This window comes from Cryptomeria japonica, chromosome 4 (genome assembly GCF_030272615.1).
Source record: "Cryptomeria japonica chromosome 4, Sugi_1.0, whole genome shotgun sequence".
In the NCBI taxonomy this organism is placed as follows: domain Eukaryota; kingdom Viridiplantae; phylum Streptophyta; class Pinopsida; order Cupressales; family Cupressaceae; genus Cryptomeria; species Cryptomeria japonica.
Window position 1 is genome coordinate 61,506,022 of NC_081408.1, and position 20,004 is coordinate 61,526,025.

The 20,004-nt window shown below is 38.5% G+C and overlaps 1 protein-coding gene across 2 annotated transcripts; it reads left to right on the forward strand.

The window, feature by feature from the left end:
- The first annotated feature begins 17,406 nt into the window (after nt 1-17,406).
- LOC131040558 (UDP-glycosyltransferase 91C1) lies at nt 17,407-18,937 on the forward strand. 2 transcript variants are annotated; one of them, XM_057973502.2, is made up of 2 exons: nt 17,407-18,397; nt 18,511-18,937. In XM_057973502.2, the coding sequence occupies exons 1-2, from the start codon at nt 17,432-17,434 to the stop codon at nt 18,904-18,906; spliced, it is 1,362 nt and encodes a 453-aa protein (XP_057829485.2). In that variant the 5' UTR covers nt 17,407-17,431; the 3' UTR covers nt 18,907-18,937. The 2 variants fall into 2 exon arrangements, with proteins under 2 accessions (XP_057829485.2, XP_057829486.2); XM_057973503.2 differs by having other exon boundaries at nt 18,575-18,787.
- The last annotated feature ends 1,067 nt before the right edge of the window (nt 18,938-20,004 follow it).

Here is a 20,004-nt window from a genome sequence, read left to right on the forward strand (position 1 = left end):
TTCTAACCTTCATTCTATTGGTGTTTTTCTCTTGCAACCCTTAATCCTAAAAAATGCACCATACCTAAACCATGGGATTAGACATTTAAGAAATAGGATCTGTACTATAAACAAATTGAGGACAAGAAAAACCAACAAACAAGAATCTTAATTTAACCTTCTACACTTTGAGCTCCACAAGACTCGGGAGGGTATTCCTCTATGGAGGCTTGATTGGATGTTAAACATATGTTGAACATTGAATTTCAGACCTACAAATGTGGATGGTTCTCAAGCATATGAGAGGTGGGCATCTCATAGTTTACCAAGTTCAAGCATAATCCCATTACATTGAATTCATTTGAAAAAAAAAAATTTAAACATCTTCATTTCAACACATAAAGTTAGGTTAGAACCTTTGTATTCTTTAAACACCATGAAGATGTTAGGATTAAAATAACCTAAACAAAACGAAGTAAACAACAAAAACAAAAGGATTTATATAAATGGGTGTATCTGAACTAGTTTCAAGAGTCTCATACACTAGTGCCCAATCCCTAGGGTATGGAGTCAAATATTAGGATATGAATCCGATTTCAAGTTGTAGATCACTTCTAATTAGTAGGCCTCTTAGCATTAATGTCTAATGCAACCCCTTATGCTTCTGCAATGTTTTTAATCCAGATTGTATTTTCCAACCCACGGCAACCTGCACATAGAATTTAATCCTTTCCTTGAAAGGATCCCACATACAAATTTGCACAATTACAAGGAAACTACAATGACAAATCAGAAATATATTCTATGATGCCATATTCTGCATGTATGTCTACGCCATTTGATGGCCTTCAATCCAACTCCATCCAAGCACCTTTTTAGTTATGTTCTTCCATCGATATGCTTATTATGTGAACTTCACACATCTACCCAATTCATATAGGATCGATCAAGTATCTATGTGATGCGATATGGGTTACTCACGTAATTGAAATATGTACAACTCACATCTCCCAAACCTATGCGGTTGTATGCGCCCAGAGCACAAACAAAGCTTACAATGTTAAGATGGGTTCCAGAGTGCTTCACTAATTCAAAGAGTTTTGAGAGCTTCACTGTAAAATTCATTGTGTGCACATTATGCAATCGTTTTATTCCATGCAATGACATTTTGTTGAGGCAATCTGTGAGATTACTCACGTGCCTTGCCCATGATTCCACATATCGCATGTGGAATCATTTACGGCCTCATCGTTCCTCATCGAAGAGACAGTATTTTTCTCTCTTCGCCGACATGATCTTCCCCTCGGTCAAACCTTTCCAACCTCCATCGATGAGACATAAACCTATCTATCACTGTGGGACTTGATTTGTCTATCATCTCCTGTCCATCGAATAGACTTACGCAAATAGAGGAGACATTTTATTTGTATCTCCAATAATAAGCTTTCAATCTTATATTTATTTGACCAAAGGCCTACCATTTTGTAAATTATTAATAAAAAGTTCTTTATATTGTGGAGCAAATTTACATAGAGAATGGAAGTGATTAAAATTATTTTCAAATGTAGAATAGAATCTTTTAGAAATACAAAATTAAACGAGATCCACTACTTTCACTTATATATTAATCACTTTATTATTTAAATCAAACTGATTTAAATAATATAAACTTTTAATCAATTTCAGATGTCAAGATATAAGTCGGGTCTCTTGTGGGCTCAGCTAAAAAAAAAATTATTTTGAGACAAATGGACCTCAGAAACTCCTTGAAACCTCTTTGGCATGCTTCCTGATAAAAAAAAACATGAAGTGGGTAGTTGTTGAATTCTAATTTTGACCTATTTTGTAAATGCCCAAAACAAGCCAGGTAGACTTTGAAACTGCCTTCAAAAACTTACCAAACTTTGTCATGAGAACATGAGTTTGAACAAATATGCTAACATCCAACATGTAAACATGACCGCAAAGTGGTATATCCTGGCATTATCATAGTTGCAAAATATTTACTATCAAAGTTGTTCACTTAATCTTTTTTGTGACTACACATGCCAGAGCCTATGTGAACCTTGCAATCCATGTGCTTTGGAAAAATAGCAAACAACATCCTGGGAGTTTGCGACTAGGGGACTTAGTTCATTTAGGTATAATGAGCACATGTACTAGATGGATTTTCCAATCTCCATTTTATGTGCAAGATATCGATAGCCAAAGTTGACCTCTACAAAACCTTTTGGAACATGCGAACAACAAAATAGTATAAACATCATCTGGTTTTGGCTTTGCAAAAATACCAATCATTACTAAGAAACTTTGCAACTTAGGAAAGGGGTACATGAAAGTGGATAGAATCGTAGGAACCAATCCATTCTTCTTGACAATCATCCAAGTTCAAAATATTGAATCTCAAGCTAAGTCCTTTGACAAGCTAAAAATTGTGCAGATAGCAAAAAACTACATTTGCTTTGGGCTTGTGAAAAATACGAAATGGGGTGTTGGGGCTTTGAAAATGGGCATACCACATTAAGATGAGGAAAATTGTGGGAAATAATTGGTTTCTCAAGGCAGTCTCCCTGATTTGAGATATTAAGCTCCAAATTTGGCTACCTTGACAAATATAGCAAACAACAACAAAACCTCAAAAATCCTATTTGCTTTGAGCAAGGAAAAAATACCAAATGTGATCTTGAGGTCCTTAGAATGGGTGCACGAGTATATTTAATAAGGAAAATAATAAGAGACAATAAACTTTTCTTGGTATTCATCGGGCTCTAAAATATCAACCTCTGGAGTGAGCCACTTAGGCAAATCAATCAACGTGCAAATTGTATGTGGGAAAAGTGGGCTGATAAAATTCAATATATGAAAATATGTTAGAATACTAGTCCACACACACACACAGGACTTCTTGGTGCAAGCTATGGAGTAACGTAGTATTACTCAGCTTCCCAAGGAGGGTCCCATGGTTCTCTATCTCACAATGTCCCTCAAACCAATGTTTTGCTCTCAGATTACTGAGCAAAATGGTCTAGGGAAGGCAAATGTAAGAACGAGGGATGCTTTGATGTATTTTAGTATGAAATGGATGTTAAACTATGTATGATTCTAGAAATGCAATAAACTAGATGATAAGATGACGAGATTAGTATGAATACTATCCTAGCATGATATGTTTAATCTATGATTGAGCTAAATGATAAAGAAATTATTCTAAGCATGCATATTTAGTCTAATTTCTGATCTAAAAGAGGCTAAATGATGAGCATATATGAAATGAAAGCTTGAAAGAATTTGAGCATAAGTGTGATGCTTCAAATTTGAAAGATGATTGTTAAGAATGGAGGAATGAGAGCTCTATTTATAGCATAAACAGGGCAATGGATGGTCAAGATTGAAAGGTTTAATCAAGGGCCAAGTTTGAAAGTTGGGGATCCATGTGCACAATTGGTACCAATGAAATGGTGACAAGTGTCAATATAGGATTGGGTTGAGAGAAGAGGTTGGAGGCATTAAAGGCTTGAGAAGACCTCATGGTTATCTAAAGGCTAAGGGTCAAGTCTAAGTTAGGCTTACCCACTGGATTAAGAGTTAATCCAAGGATAAACCTTTGTGCAAATGATTAAGAGATAATCATGGTCAAAGCATTAAAGGCCTGATGAGACCTTTGGGTTGGGTAGAGGTTGAGTCAAAACAAATGTTTTAACCATGTGGGAGGGTTTGAGTTAACCATTAATGGTTATTGGAGACTTTGGGGATTAAGTGGTTGAAGGTTGAAAGCCTTCAATGGTTATCAAAGACTTTGAGCCATTTAGTGGTTGAAGGTTGAAAACCTTTAATGGTTATCAAAGACTTTAAGGTTTTTGAGAAGTGACTTCCCTTTGCTTAGGGATGTGACAAAGTTTAGAGGAGGGTTAGGTTAATTAGAAGCATTTAGAAGATTCTAGAAGGGATTAGGAAGGGGTTTGGGATTTTGCAAGTGGATGGGGGGATGATAGGATTTAATTGAAATAATTTAATTCATTCAATTTGGTTGTAATTAAATAAATTTGATTTATTCAATTTAGGATAACTATTTAATTAAATTTGAATTTAATTAAAAGTGGATAGGGGGGATTTAATTGAATAAAATGATTTATTCATTAAATGGTATAGTGAATTTTATTTAAATAAATTGAGTAATTTACTTAATAAAATAGAAGAATGTGGATAATTTAATTAAATTAGATTTAATCAAATAGAGAAATGAACATAAAATATTCATTTAGGAATGTGGTCATTTTTATACGTCTACATTTTGCCCCTCTTTGAAGTGACATGTGTGCACATGTTATTTCAAAGAAAATGATGCTTTATCATGATTTATGATCAAATGCAATTTTTGTGTCATTCTTTTGATTTGCCAGTTGTGCTCCGATGTTGATTTGATGCCCCAGATTCGATATTTGATGATGATGCCCCCTCGGGAGATGAATCAATTTTTTTGGAAAATTGTTGATTTAATTTGATGAAGTTCGTATGATGTGTATGATTTTGTGCAGATTGATCCATCTCCCGATAAGTTACAACTGTTTTGGTATAGGGGAGACCGCGACCATATTACAGGTCCATACGGCCAACCCTAATTTCATTTTTCTCCTATAAAAGGGGAAAAGGGCTTGATTTAAAGTCATTTGTGCTTTGTTGACTTTGGAGAAAGAGAATTTGCTCTGGAGAGAAAATGTCGATTCCCTATCACAGACACCGTTTTGAGCGCGTTCGGAGGTACTGGAGACTAGTAGCGCGTGGACCACCAGTAAGTCATCATTTTTTACCCCTTTTTGATTTTTTGTTTTGTCGTTTTTAGTCACTTTTTGAATTTCAAAGTTCGGGTGTTTCGTTTTAGCGCGTTTAGGGTCAACAGTAGTGCATACGAAGTGTGAAGTAGTGCATCAAGTTTAAATTTAGGGGTCATGTCCGAAAATGTAGGCTAGCGCATAAAACTTTTAGGGTAGCGCATGCATGGAAAATAGCACATATAAAGTGTTGGGTAGCGTGTCGCGTCAACAGGGTAGCGCGTAGGTGTGACCTAGCACATAGGGGTCATCGGGGTTCGCATAGGGAAGGGGGTTTAGCGCGTAGGACTAACCTAGCGCATAGGGCTAAAAGGGGAGCGCTTAGGAAGGTTAGATTAGCGTGTAGGTAGAGTCTAGCACATGGGGTGGGTTAGGTAGCGCATTGGGTGAAAAGTTTAGCGCGTGGATAGAATCTAACGCATAGGTTAGATAGAATAGTGCGTAGGAGAGGCAGCCTAGAGCGTGGGAGTGATTTAGCGCATTGAAGATCTGTTTTAGCGCATCTGAAAAATTTTGCAGTTTTGGCCGAGTTGAAAATTTGTTTTGTTTGCCTGTCGTGTTTTGATGAATTTATCCAAGATGAGTATTTGTATAACTTGTTTTGATGTGCAATTTTCCAAGTTATGTATAGATATCAACGTGTTTTGTTAATCAGAATATGATGTATTTGCGTGCTCTGTTTCAAATTCAATGTGTGGGAAGCCTGAGTTGTATTACAAGCCGATATGGGTTGGAAACTTGAGTTGTTTTACAAGCTGATATGGGTGGGAAACTTGAGTTGTTTTACAAGTTTATGTGATTGTGGATACTTGAGTTGTGTTACAAGTTTTGATATGGTTTTTGAGAACTTGAGTTGTTTTACAAGTTGATATGAAATGATAAGATTTTGAATTTTGATTGAAGATGAGCAAATTGTTTCATGTTGTTGATGTAAGTTTGATTTTGATATCTTTGTGTTGATGTGGAAAACTGATATTGGATATGTTTTGTTTGTTGACAGGAGCGATTGGGTGTTGTACAGTCGAGGGAGAGATTCCCGAGACCGTGGACGTTGATACCGAGATTGTCACAGGCAAATTTGGATATTATAGAGAGATGTGGATTGACCTCGCTTCTGGATATGCTTCGGTTCACTATGAACCGGGGGCTTTTGACAACATTGGTAGAGAGGTGGCATAGCGACACGAACACCTTTCACTTTGCCACTGGAGAGATGACAGTGACACCGGAGGATTGCTACCGGATTTTGCGGATTCCTATAGTAGGGGCACTACTTCCCTATGAGCAGTCAGAGGAGGGTGGCATAGAGGCATTGCGCTGCATTTTTCAGGATGACACAGTTTGTGGCTACGAGATCCCTTGGCAGGAGTTTTTGGATTTGGGTTATGCACCGTTGCCATCTGTACTGGCAGGATTCATTGGGGGATTCCTTTGTCCTGATCGTAGGTCAAAGGGATTCTCGGTGGGATGGGGGTTAGTGTTGGAGGAGATGGTCACATAGGGCCAGAGATTTGCATGGGGGTCAGCGATGCTGGCTCATTTATATCGGAGTTTGCATGAGGTAGTATACCTCGGGTACGGTAGTTTGTCAGTTGGCATGACCCTATTACAGGTATGGTGCTGGGAGCACATTCCAGCAGCGAGGCCACTGATAGATAGAGACAGGCCCCTAGGTGCAGCATATGCTTACGGATATAGAGGTCTAGTTGTCCAGCGTAAGCTGGGCAAGCTAGAGCATTGGAGGAGGGTTTTTGATGATATAGATACGGTCACCTAGAGACCGTATACAGGTTGCGAGGTATGAGCGGAGGATGGGTTGGAGATGCCCTTTGTTTTTATGACGCGATATCTGATTGGGAGAACCCCATTTGTCATTGAGCGGTTTGTGGTGACCCGAGTTTTGCGACAGTTCAGGCGCCAGCAGGGGATTCCTCAGGGAACGTGCCTGTATGCACGGAGGCAGGAGGATATGGCCGATTGGGGGTCGACTATTGACAGTGCGGTGGTAGTGGAGGAGTTTGTGGGGTTAGCTAGGCAGATCTGGGACTATGCCCCAGAGATTCAGGACGCAGGGATGACAGATGAGTTCGCCTGTTTGTTTGCTGCACGGGCGGTGGCTAGGATCTCAGATCCAGAGGAGATGAGGCCAGTGTTTGACTCGGATGGGGAGGAGGGAGACAGGGGAGATGATGGAGATGATGGGGAGGATGGAGGAGGTAGAGGAGCCAGAGGGAGGCGGGGAGGTAGAGGTGTGGAGAGAGCGGTACGGCAGGGGAGGATTGAGAGGGGGAGAGGAGGATTGGCTATCGGAGCCAAGAGAGAGGGGAGAGTGACGGAGGTGCTAGCTGCAGTGGGGGGTGAGGAGGAGCGGAGTAGACCAGCACAAAGGAGGAGGGTAGATGTACTCCCACCTCCAGTACCGAGGACAGGGCGAGTGGGAGGGGTTCCTCCAGCATAGGTACCACTGCGGGTTCGAGTGCCAGGTCATGTGGAGGATGCACAGATCCGGACCTTGCAGATTACTGTTCAGCAGCTGCAGGTGCAGATTTTGACCTATCAGCAGCAGATTTCTCAGTTGACCACTGAGAGAGATACTGAGATAGAGTGGCGAGGACGAGCGGAGGAGGCGTTGGCGAGTGTGCAGAGAGCAGCGGCGGGTGGTCCATTGAGAGACACCCTTAGAGAGCTGACGCGGAGAGTGTAGGAGGTAGAGTATTATAGGTGGCATTATGAGGCTGCAGTACCCAGAGATCGGCGAGTGGAGAGCTTTGCACAGTCGAGATCAAGTCGATCTCGAACTACTGGGACACGATCCGAGAGCCGAGGTGTGACAGGGCCGGCAAGACAGGACCCTCCTGGAGATCCAGGGGTGAGTGTATCTGGAGCGAGACAGGACCCTCCTGGAGATCCAGGGGCGGGTGCATCTGGAGCGAGACCATCTCCGTCAGGAGATAGTCATACTTGAGAGACAGGGTCTCTGTTGTATTTTTGGATCTTTGTTATACTTTGTACTGGGCATAGTGTTGGGACACATTTTGTAGATTTTGATCATTTTTTGAGATATATATACGGCACCATTTTTGATCTATGTGATGTGTTTATATGGATGCATGTTATATGAGATATTTTATGTGATGATGCAATATATGATGCATGATGCAAGATGTATGCTTTTATATGCGATGAGATGTATCTTGAAAATGAGATGTATGTTTTAATATGCTGCTAAATGTATCGTGATATGTAAATGATGTTAAATGATATGCAAAGTATTTGTAAAATGACATGCAATAATGATATGCAATTAATCGTAAAATGATGTGCAACTACTTGTAAATGATATGCAACTAATTGTAAAATGATGTGCAACTACTTGTAAAATGATATGCAACTAATTGTTTTGGAAGCATCCTTCATTCTATATTTGCCATCCGATAGAACCATATTTTTGCTTTCTTCGTGGATATCATCATTGAGCATTGATTTGTTTAGGATATGTTGAAAATTTATACAAGCATAATGGTATAATTGAACCATAATAACCTGAGAAAAATTTACATGATATTTAATTTTGCAAGATAGCACAAGCGTCAAGGTATAATTGAACCAGGACGACCTGAGTGCGTATTGCGTAAACAGACAAGATTTGATTATTTGTATGCATGAAGTGGACTCAGGTCTTCAGTGATATTCGATGTATCACGTCTCAAGGCAAGTATTCACACAGTACAAGTGATTGCCTCCCAGACAGAAGACTAAGAAAATATTGGAAATTCCCCTTGACCTCTAGCTGTGAAGCATTTAGTGAGACAAGGAAGAGAATCCAATAATGCCAAAAGTTCAAAATGCAAAACTAGTTAAGATTTTATGCTAGAGTGCAACATTCAGTATTTCAGAAAATCATCCATCCTTGGTAGTTTTGTGTTTTGTGTAGTTTTTGTTTGGCAATGAAACATAGTTGTTTGTTGGATGTCATGTTGGTGAGTTTTGCATCTAGTCTGGATGTCTTGAGTGTTTGCAATATTGATATGATTCATATGCCCCTAGCTGAGTGTGCCTCTTGATGTGAATATATACAGGGATTCCAAGCCATGGTGGATTAGTGGTAAGAGGATATATACAGACAAATCAGGATAGTGACTACGCTAAGTATGTCCTGAATGGATATTGGCTGAATGTCGATCAATGGTCGATAGTGTTTGTAGGGATAAAATGGCGTGGATATAGATGGAGGAGCCATTCTTTCACAAGAGCGCCTGTTTACCAGGTTTTCACCCTTTGTTTTTATTGTACTTTGTTTTTGCTTTTGCTGGATTTTTTGATTTTTTTTTTTTTTTTGTTTGTTTTGGGCTTTTTCCGTGCACTAGGCTTACTTTAAGTATAGTACCTTTTCAGATGGATGTTGTTAGTTGGGTCGTTGAGCACATCTCCTTCAGAATTTATTAGCTGATAAGCACTTGATCCATAAACTGATATAATAACATAGGGACCCAACCAGTTAGGCTCAAATTTCCCTTTCTTTTCTCGATCCTGCTGATTTCTTGGATTTTCTTTGAGTACTAGGTCACCAACCTTGAAGTTGCGGGGAATGACCTTGTGATTGTAACTCCTACACATGCGTTGTTGATATGCTTTGAGATGGGTATAAGCATGTTGGCATCTTTCATCCAATAGCTCAAGTTCTTGTAGGCGGTTAACTCGATACTCTTCATCTGGGATTAAGCCTGTCAAAGAGACTCTGAGAGATGGGATCTCTACCTCCAGGGGTAAAATAGCCTCTGATCCATAAACCAATGAGTATGGTGTTGCTTCGGTAGGTGTGCGGATGCTGGTTCTGTATGCCCAAAGTGCTAGATTGAGTTGTACATGCTAATCTTTGCCTGCATCATTCACTGTTTTCTTGAGGATTTTCAGTATTGTCTTGTTAGATGCCTCTGCTTGACCATTTCCCTGTGGGTAATATGGTGTAGAGAACCTATGTTGGATTTTGAATTTTGCACATAGTTCCTGTACATCTTGATTCTTGAAGGGTCGTCCATTATCTGTAATGATTGAACTTGGAATACCATATCTGCAGATCAGATAATTGAGGATAAAAGAGGCAATTTGTTTCCCGGTCACTATGGTCATGGGAATTGCTTCTATCCATTTGGTAAAGTACTCTGTTGTTGTTGTTATAATGAACTTGTGTCCATTTGAAGATGAAGGATGAATTTTGCCAACGAGGTCCAATCCCCACTGACAAAAGGGCCAAGATGTTGTAAATGGCTGCAGTTCTTGTGCTGGTGCATGTATCAAATTACCATGGATTTGGCATTTAGGACATTTCTTGGCAAAGTGATATGAGTTTTTCTCCATTGTAGGCCAGTAGTATCCCATCCTTAGAAGCTTTTTAGCAAGAGTAGTGCCGCTTGAATGTGTGCCGCAAATACCTTCGTGAAGCTCATGTAAAGCAGAATCGGAATCATTACAATCAAAACAACTAAGAAGAGTACCATCGAGACCTCGACGATATAAAGTATCAGCGGTAAGGGTGTAACGGGCAGCTTGTCGGATAAAGTTACATTTTTGGTTGCGAGATTGGTCAATGGGTAAGATATTGTGTTTGAGGTAGTCATATATTGGTCCATATAACGGAGAATCGGAACCAGTCAACGCATAGATAACATGGGATTCAGAGTGGTCATAGGCGGGGGAGAACAGTTGCTCTACCAAGAACTCATAACGACTCTGTTGCTCTGGAATTTGCAGTAATGAAGCGATAGTAGCCATTGCATCGGCTGCTTTGTTGTTCAACCTTGGTATTTGCTCGAAGGTGATGTGCACAAAATACTGTTTGAAGTCATCCACCATTCTCTTGTAGGGTAAGAGCTTGTCGTCCTTTGTTTGATAGTCATTGTTGATTTGATGGACAACCAGTTGCGAATCCCCATAAACTTTTAACTCTGTGATTTTCCATTCTACGGCCATTTTGATGCCTATGACCAGTGCCTCATATTCAGCCACATTATTGGTGCATGGAAACATAAGGCTATATGATCTTGGTATAGTGTGTCCTTCAAGAGTGATGAATAGGATGCCAACACCAGAACCATGTTGTGTATAGGATCCGTCAAAGTATAAGGTCCATTGTTTGGTAGAAAGAGCAAGAACATCTCTGTCTGGAAATTCCACCTCCATGGTGTGTTTTCCTGGTAGGGGTGCTTCGGCTAACTAATCTGCAATTGCTTGTCCTTTGATGGCTCATCGTTCTGTGTATTGGATGTCAAATTCACTGAGAATCATGACCCATTTAGCCAATCGGCCTGTAAGAGCTGCCTTGCTGAGTAGATACTTGAGAGGATCAATTTTTGCCACTAGCTTGATGGTGTGTGCTAGCATATAATGTCGAAACTTCTGAGATGCGAATACCACTATTAGGCAAGCCTTTTCAATGAATGTGTAGTTGAGTTCATAGCCATTCAATGTTCTACTGATGTAATATATGGCGTGTTCCTTTCCTTGTTGATCTTCTTGTGCCAATAATGCCCCCAGTGATATGTCGGTGGTTGAGATATATAAAATAAGAGGCTTTCCTGCGACCGGAGGTACTAGAATTGGTAGATTCATCAGGTACTGTTTGATTTGGTAAAAAGATTCTGCACACTTAGCCTCCCATTTGAATGGTACATTTTTGTGTAGTAAATGGTTAAATGGTAGACTTTTATCTGCTAGTTGAGCGATGAATCACCTGATTGATTGAAGTCGTCCTTGCAGAGATCTGAGTTGGCTGATATTCTTTGGTGGTGGCATGTCCATGATGGCTTGTACCTTTGCGGGATCTACTTCAATACCTTTAGCTGAGACTATGTAGCCTAGTAACTTGCCTGATGTAACCCCGAAGACACACTTCTTAGGGTTAAGCCTGACTTGGAATTTCTCCAATCGATCAAAAATCTTTGTTAGGATGTCAAGATGTTCTGCTCTGGTGAAGGATTTAGCTAGTAAGTCATCCACATAGTCTTCCATAAATGTGTGCATCATGTCATGGAATATTGTGGTCATTGCTCTTTGATAAGTGGCCCCTGCATTCTTTAAGCCGAAAGGCATAACATTCCAACAGTACGTTCCCCAAGGACAGGTGAACGCAGTTTTATCTTGATCTTCCGGGGTGATTTTGATTTGATTATAGCCTGAGAAACCATCCATTAGTGAGAGCATTACATGGCCTGTTGTGGGATCTACAATGATGTCGATACTGGGCAAAGGAAAGTCGTCCTTTGGACAAGCTTTGTTGACGTCTCTGAAGTCAGTGCAGATTCTGATACTACCATCTGGTTTTGATACTGGAACGATGTTGGAAATCCATTCCGCATAGTCAATGGGTCGGATGAATCCGACGTCTAATAATTTCTTTAGTTCAATTTTGACCATGAGTGCCACCTGTGGATTCATCTTTCGTAGCTTTTGCTTGACTGGCTTAACTCCTATAGAAATGGACAGATGATGCATGATTAAGTGTGGATCCACTCCAGGCATATCAGCATATGACCAAGCAAAGTTGATTTGCTGTCCTTTAAAGAAAATGATGAACGCTAATCTTTCTTCCTCTGTTAGAGATTCTGCAAGGTGTAGGTTCCTAACTGCTTCTATGGTACCAATGTTGATTGATTGAGTGGGCTCAATCAATATGGGTGATCACTCATGAAAGTGCTCAGGAAGAGTGTCAAGTCTCCCATCGTTAGGTGCCTTAAAAAGGTTTTCACATATTCCTTCAACATAAGTTACCAAGTTTCCCTTTGACCACTTTATTCCAAAGAACCCCATTTTGCTTGAATTTGTTACAATTGTCTGGCTCGGTTTGAGTAACGTCTTCTCCCATGGTTTGCACAATAAAGTCAAGAATAGGATCTAGAAAGGGGTTGCTAAAGCCAACTTTGGGAAGGACATAGAAAAAGTTGATATTGCACAAAGCATAGCTTTCACTATATTTAGCAAGGCCATTCTCTATGAATATATGATTGAAGTACAACATGGCCACATTGGTGACAAAAAAGGCAATTTTAAAATATTTAGTTCTCAATTGGATTGATGTCTTCAAGTAATTCTTGTTGCATCTAAATTTTAAGCCCCTTGGAAAAAGGACCTAAGTTAGCTAGCATTTCCATAGTCCTATTGCCTTCTTTGAAGGTGTGTCAAGGTCTTAATGCTCAAATGTAGCAATAATACCTTATCATTTGTTGATAAGGCCCACCACCCACCATCTAGGTTTTGCCTTTCCTTGCAATATCATGATGATGTTTTTAGAATCATATTCGATGATGACATTTTGGTAGCCCCTATCCTTGCAAATAGAGATGGCAAAGAAATTTGCCATCACTTCTACCACATTAGATGTTTGAATGCCCAAGTTAGCCACATAGACCACCATGACTTAGCCACTCGGATCTCTAATGACCCACCCCCACACACCCAAATCAATTTACCTCTAGAAGACTATTTAAATTTAATTTCAACCAACTAGTGTGGGGGGGGACCAATGTGTAGAGAAGTTTGACAAGCTCATTCACTGAGAGATCCTTGGAGCTGGAAAAATTAAATAGTGGCATGGGAAGGATCTTTAGAAACTACTATAGAAAGAATTTTGGTCTAAATCAATGCATCAAATATTTAATTGGCTTGTTCTAAGGTTGAAGCACAAAATAATAGAGCACTAATATCATGTAGAGTACATGACTGAAAAACTTTCACATTTGTAGTGGTTTCATATAGTTTGGACCCATGTACTGCATGTTCTTATAAGAGGCACTATAGATATAACTTTCCATTTTAATGTACCATTCAAAGGATGATACCTTTCAAAATCCATTTTTGTATGAAACAAAGTTTTGGGTGAAGATGTTGTTCATTAAGAAGTGCATTAAACCTTTTCTTATGGAAAAATTCCTCCTTAATTGAAACGATGTGTTGTGTAGAAGGTGAGTATCTTATATTTAGAAATAATAGAGTAGAATAATGGAACTTGTCCACCATTCAAGTGTGATTTAATTAAAGAAATATATACGTAGAATGATTGAAGTGGAGGAAGACATAGAGCATGCAAATAAGGTGAAATAGAGAAATATGTTCTTATAGAAGAGATTGCATGCAAGTGCTAGTAATAATATTTGTGGACATACCAATTTATGTGTATTGGGAGAATGTTTCAACAAATTTTTATGAAGGGTTACTAGCCAAACTTTAATATAAAAATTCTACAGGTTAAGCACTTTTAGAATTGAAAGAAACTAGAGGTGTGAAATATAATTCCTACACTAATCTATGAGAGAAAGTACATGCAAAAATTAAACTAATCATATAGTTACAAGGAAATAAATAAAAAATAAATACCCATAACATAATGATTTGCATGGGAAAAACCTCATTGACAGAAAAACCTCATATTGTAAAGCAACTCAATGTATCATTTAGTAGTAATGGTTGTAATATACCTGTAGAATCTAATCCTTTATAGAAATAGTACCAACAAGAAATCTAGAATAATTTTGAAATTATAATTTATTTATTATATATGAATTCTTTTAACACCAAAGGCAAGGTGAAAGTAAGAAATCTAAATATTTGACTATACTTTTAATTTAACTATTTTTTTTTTTTTTAAACTATGCCTGGTAAACTTTTTAACGTGACCGGTGACATTGGCATGACACACCCTCCGGCTCCACGTGAACGCTTTTGACCTGGAGCTATGAACCAGTGAGGCCACAAACAGGGGACCTCATCCCCACACTTCACTTGTTCAAATCCACGAGCACAACGACCCAACGAAGGCACAAGGCCTTGCGAGCACAGTGGCTCAGCAGGGATTTGAACCTTGGTGGCCACTTCACCAACAAAGTGTTATAACCACAACACTACATGTCCGAAGACAATTTAACTATTAAAGTATGCTAGAAAAAAGTAATATCCTAGATAGAAATATACAAAAAATAAATTATTTTGGTTAGACATATTTTATAGTTTAATCTCAAAAATTGTATTCAAAATCCTAAAAAGTACTTACGATTATATGTACTTTAAAAAATGATATTGGATTTTAATACCATCAAATATGCATTAGAAGATGCTCCCAAAACTAGTAGGAAATGAATATTGGTATAATCTAAAATTAGAACCCCATAAAATTATCTATTAGAGTGCTTGCATTTATATTTTTCTTGCTCATAACCAATTACAGCTTATGCTTTTGCATTTTTTAAGCTAGAGTGTCTATTTGTTTCTTCTAACATGTCAATGTTGAGATCTTTACTCAAAACTATTCTAGAGTTAAATGGTAATGTAGCAAGGGTATTTTCTATAAAAGCAAATATTTAAAAATTGGGACCTCCTATCACCAAATGCATGTTCGCAATTTGTAAATCATTAAAGCACAAGAATCAATAATGTAGATTTTCTTACATTTGAATTTGTATTAAGTTGACTTTTTTGTTATAACATTATAATTTTTCTTGAGTATTGAAAAACAACATATTTAATGCAACATATAGCAATGTTATTTAATCAAATATCTTGGTTCTAGTTTCTTAAAAATAACTTTATTTTCTCTCATATGATATTTGATCATGAAGTATGTTATTTGCACGCAAAACATAATTATGCGTTCAAAAAACATGTTAAATGAGTGCAAAATAATGAGACAAGACCATAATGTGTCCATTGTTGTCAAAGTATGTAATTGCACCATCTCAAACAAATATGACAGTTTGAAGTTTTGACGTTGTGGTTTATTCAACAAATACAAGCATCCAATGCTTTTAACATGAGATAGAACAATGTAAACATGCCCATGCTAGTAAACCTTTTTTTAGGATCAAAAGCAAGTTTTTCCATGAAAAGGCATCACCATCTATGAATAATTTGTGTGCATGTTGTTTCTTATGGAAATTGCCACAACACTATTAGTTATTTAACTTTTTTTTCACCTTTCTTGCAATTCTTTTTATAAGCTTCCATAGTGGAAAGACATTTGATATGTATCTCTTTCATATTTTATGTCATGTTTTTTTTCTAATTTCAATGTCATTGGATTACCAAAACACCTCCATGATCAATTGTAGAAAAGATGAATATGCAATTTGAACCATTGACCAAGCTATTTCATTTAGAATTACTTTAGAGGTATGCTATATTTATAGTTATCTAATTTTAGTTTTCTCAACTATGTTTAATTTCATGTACACTATTATGGCATTGACATAATGCTTTATCTTAATGCTATTATATCAAACCTCTTAGTATAATTAATCTCACCTCTATATCTTAAATTTTTATTATTATTTGATTATTTACTTTAAATGAATTGTAGAAATTTTATAAATTATTAAAGATAAGCTCTCTTAAAAATGTAACATGCCTTAATTTTTGTTGTTACTATTAACACAGACCAGCTACCACTACACTAAAAGTTCGAATTGTTAGTGAGAGTACCACTAGAGAGGCTAGGGTGTCGAGGAGGGTTGAGGGCCTCACGTGGCAACAATTTAGCCTCCCAAGCCGAGAGGTCCGTACTAGACATAGTCGACCATGAGGTGAGTAAGCTATCGTCAGTGGGAGTTGAACCCTCCCCAGTAGAGTCGTCAGTTTTGTTAATACGGACCAACTACCACTACACCAAAAGTTTGAATTGTTACTGAGAGCACCGCTAGAGAGGTTAGGGTGTCGAGGAGGGTTGAGGGTCCCACACGACAACAACTTAGCTAGTTTTGTTAACACATACTAGCTACAACTACACTAAAAGTTTGAACTATTAGTGAGAGCACCACTAGAGAGGTTAGGGTGTCGAAGAGGGTTGATAGTCCCACAGGACAACAATTTTGCTAGTTTTGTTAACACAGACTAGTTACCACTACACCAAAAGTTTGAACTATTAGTGAGAGCACTATTGTAGAGGTTAGGGTGTCGAGGAGGGTTGAGGGTCCCACACAACAACAGTTTAGCTAGTTTTGTTAACACAGACTATCTACCACTACACCAAAGGTTCAAATTGTTAGTGAGAACAACACTGGAGAGGTTAGGGTATCGAGGAGAATTGAGGGTCCCACGTGACAACATTTTAGCCCCCCAAGCCGAGAGGTCCGTACTGGACACAGTTGACCATGAGGCGAATAAGTTCCCTCCCCAGCAGAGTCACCATTTTTGTAACATAGACTAGCTACCACTACACCAAAAGTTTGAACTATTAATGAGGACACCAATGAAGAGGTTAGAATGTCGAGGAAAGTTGAAGATCCCACGCGACAACAGTTTAAAAAATGTGATTTGTTCTTTTACAATCCTATTATAAAAATGTCTTAAATAGACTCATATTATTATATAAAATCAACTACTTATCACAATAATAGAAAATATTTAAATTATTCATGACCCTAACTACTCCACTACTTCAATTTTCAAGTCGCCATTAGTGGACCCCAAGTAAGCAATGATGCGCTCAATAAACAAAATAGTGTAACAGGGGCCCAATAATTGAAAAATCTTAGCATCCCACGACGTATACCTACGAGTCAGTCGGATGCCCCTTGACCATATCTATTGAAAATATATCTATAAAATGCATGGACGCCTAAACTTGAGGTGCATCAACAATGGCGGAGGAAAACCAGAGAGAGCTTCGTGTGGTCATGTTTCCGTGGCTTGCCCACGGTCACATAGCGCCCTTCGTTCAGCTCGCCAAAAGCCTGGCCACTCATGGTCTTAAAATTTTCTTCGTCTCAACCCCGCTGAATATTAGACGAATCAGACCGCAAATGTTGGATGCACCAGGGATAGATCTGGTGGAATTGGCGATGCCTTCCGTGGAGGGACTGCCAGCTGGGGTAGAATCAACCGCAGATGTTGGCAAAAGAGGAGAAGCGCCAGTCCTAATCCCTTTGCTCATAGCCGCCATGGACCTTTTGGAGAAGCCCTTTGAAGCGCTGTTGAAACAACTCTTACCAGACTTTGTAATCCACGATTTGGCACAGCCCTGGGCTCCTCGTGTGGCCAATCCCATTCCCACAATACTATTCCTCGTATTGGGAGTGGCGAGCTTCAGCTTTGAGCAAGGGCAGCTGGACAGCGCACTGGGAAACCCAACTGTCCAGGACCTCACTGTCTCGCCGCCTGGATTCCCTTCATCGATTATCCATCAAAGGTTATTTGAAGCGCGGAGAGCCCATTTTCAGCTATACCAGAAGAATTTTAATGGCCTCAGCGTTGTCGACAGCGCCAGCATCTGCGTGCGGGAGAGTCGAGCAGTGGTGTGCAATACGTGTTTGGAGTTGGAAGGGGTGTACGTCGAGTATTTGCAGAGCCTCAGAAAACGGCCGGTGATCCCTGTTGGGTTACTCATGCCTAAACTCCCGCCACCACCCATTGATGACATTTGCTTGCAGTGGCTCGATAGGCAGCCCGCGGCTTCGGTGGTGGTATTGTCTTTTGGCAGCGAGTGCGTTCTAACCCAGCAGGAGCTTGCCGCTATTGCAATGGGTTTGGTGGAGAGCAGTGTGTCGTTCCTCTGGGTTCTGCCTGCCGGAAACCAATTGCTGCAAGGTTTCCAAGATCAGATCGGAGTATGTTAGACTTATTATCTCAATGATCTATTTTTTTTAATTTTTTTTTCAGTGGTCAACATCATAAATTAGGGTATGGAAACCCACTTCTAATTGTTTGAATTATTTTATAGGAAAAAGGATTGGTGGCCACAAAGTGGGTTCCACAGTTACACATTTTGAATCATCTTTCTACAGGTGTCTTTTTTACTCATTGTGGATGGAATTCAATGACGGAAGGGTTAAGGTTTGGGGTACCACTCATAACTCTTCCAATGCAATTTGAGCAAGGGTTAAATGCAAAGCTTGCAGAAGAGCTTAAGGTGGGAGTGGAAGTGAGAAGAAATGAAGAGGATGGATCTTTTACTAAGGAGGATATTAGTAAAGCAATTAGAGTCGTAATGATAGAAGGAGCACAAATTAAATATAATGTTACAAATATAAGTGACATGTTGACTAGCAATAATTTCCAAGTTAGTGAAAGAAACATGCGAAACTTTGTCTCCATGCTTAGAACCTTCAATAAATAATTTGTTTGGTGGATTTGAAATTGTCTATATTGTCATAGTGGTTAGAAAATTGTGATTAGAGTCTATGTACTTCTTTGTAAGCATGGTTTGGTAGATTTTAGATCATATAGATCCATTATTGGTGGACACAAAAGGTTGACAGGCTCATGCTCATTCACAAAGAAATCCTTGTACTTGAGAAAATTAAATGGTGACATAAGAAGGAGCTATAAAAACTACTATTGAAAGATTCATGGGCTAAATCAATAGATAAAATCTTTAAGTGGTTTGCACCAAGCTTGAAGCAAAAAAAGATAGAGCACTAAGTTCATGTAGAGTACATGACCAAGAAACTTGCACCCTTACAGTGTTTGAATATAGTCTAGACCCATGTGGTAGATATGTTTATAAGAGGTGATATATTTTATTTTGATGTATCATTCACATGATGAGACCTTCTAAATATTTCTTACATCAATCAAGAGAAATAATTTGCATTAAATAGATTTTTGGGTGAAGATATTGTTCATTGACAAGTGCATTAAATCTTTTTTTTGTTATAGTTTCTCCTTACATGAAAGGATGTGTTGTGTGACTAGCTTGTTTAATTTAAGTATAATTAAACACAATAATGGAAGATCATCATTCAAATGTGAGTCATTTAAAGCACAAAAGAGGTGGAATGAAGTGGACGAAGAAATAAAGCATACAAATAAGGTGGGCTAGAAAAGGAATTTTCTATAGAAGAGATCACATGCATATGATAGAAGTAAAGTTTGTGGATATACAAGGTAAGTGTAAAGAGATAATGTTGCAATTATTTTTGATGAATGGTTACTAGCTACACTTTGATAGTAAAACACTAAAATTTAAGCATATTTAGAAATAAAAGGAAGAAAAGCATGAAATACACTTCCTACAATGCTCTATGTGATGATCTAAGTAAAAAAATTAAACTAAATGCTTTTAATAATTTGGTGCAATATATTCTGAAATGCAATATTTTTTAATATTTTATACACATCCAAGATATTAAAATCACCATATTAAAATACATCTATTAATATTAACAATCTATGAATCCTAAATGTCACCCTTCTTGATTCATTCACACACTTG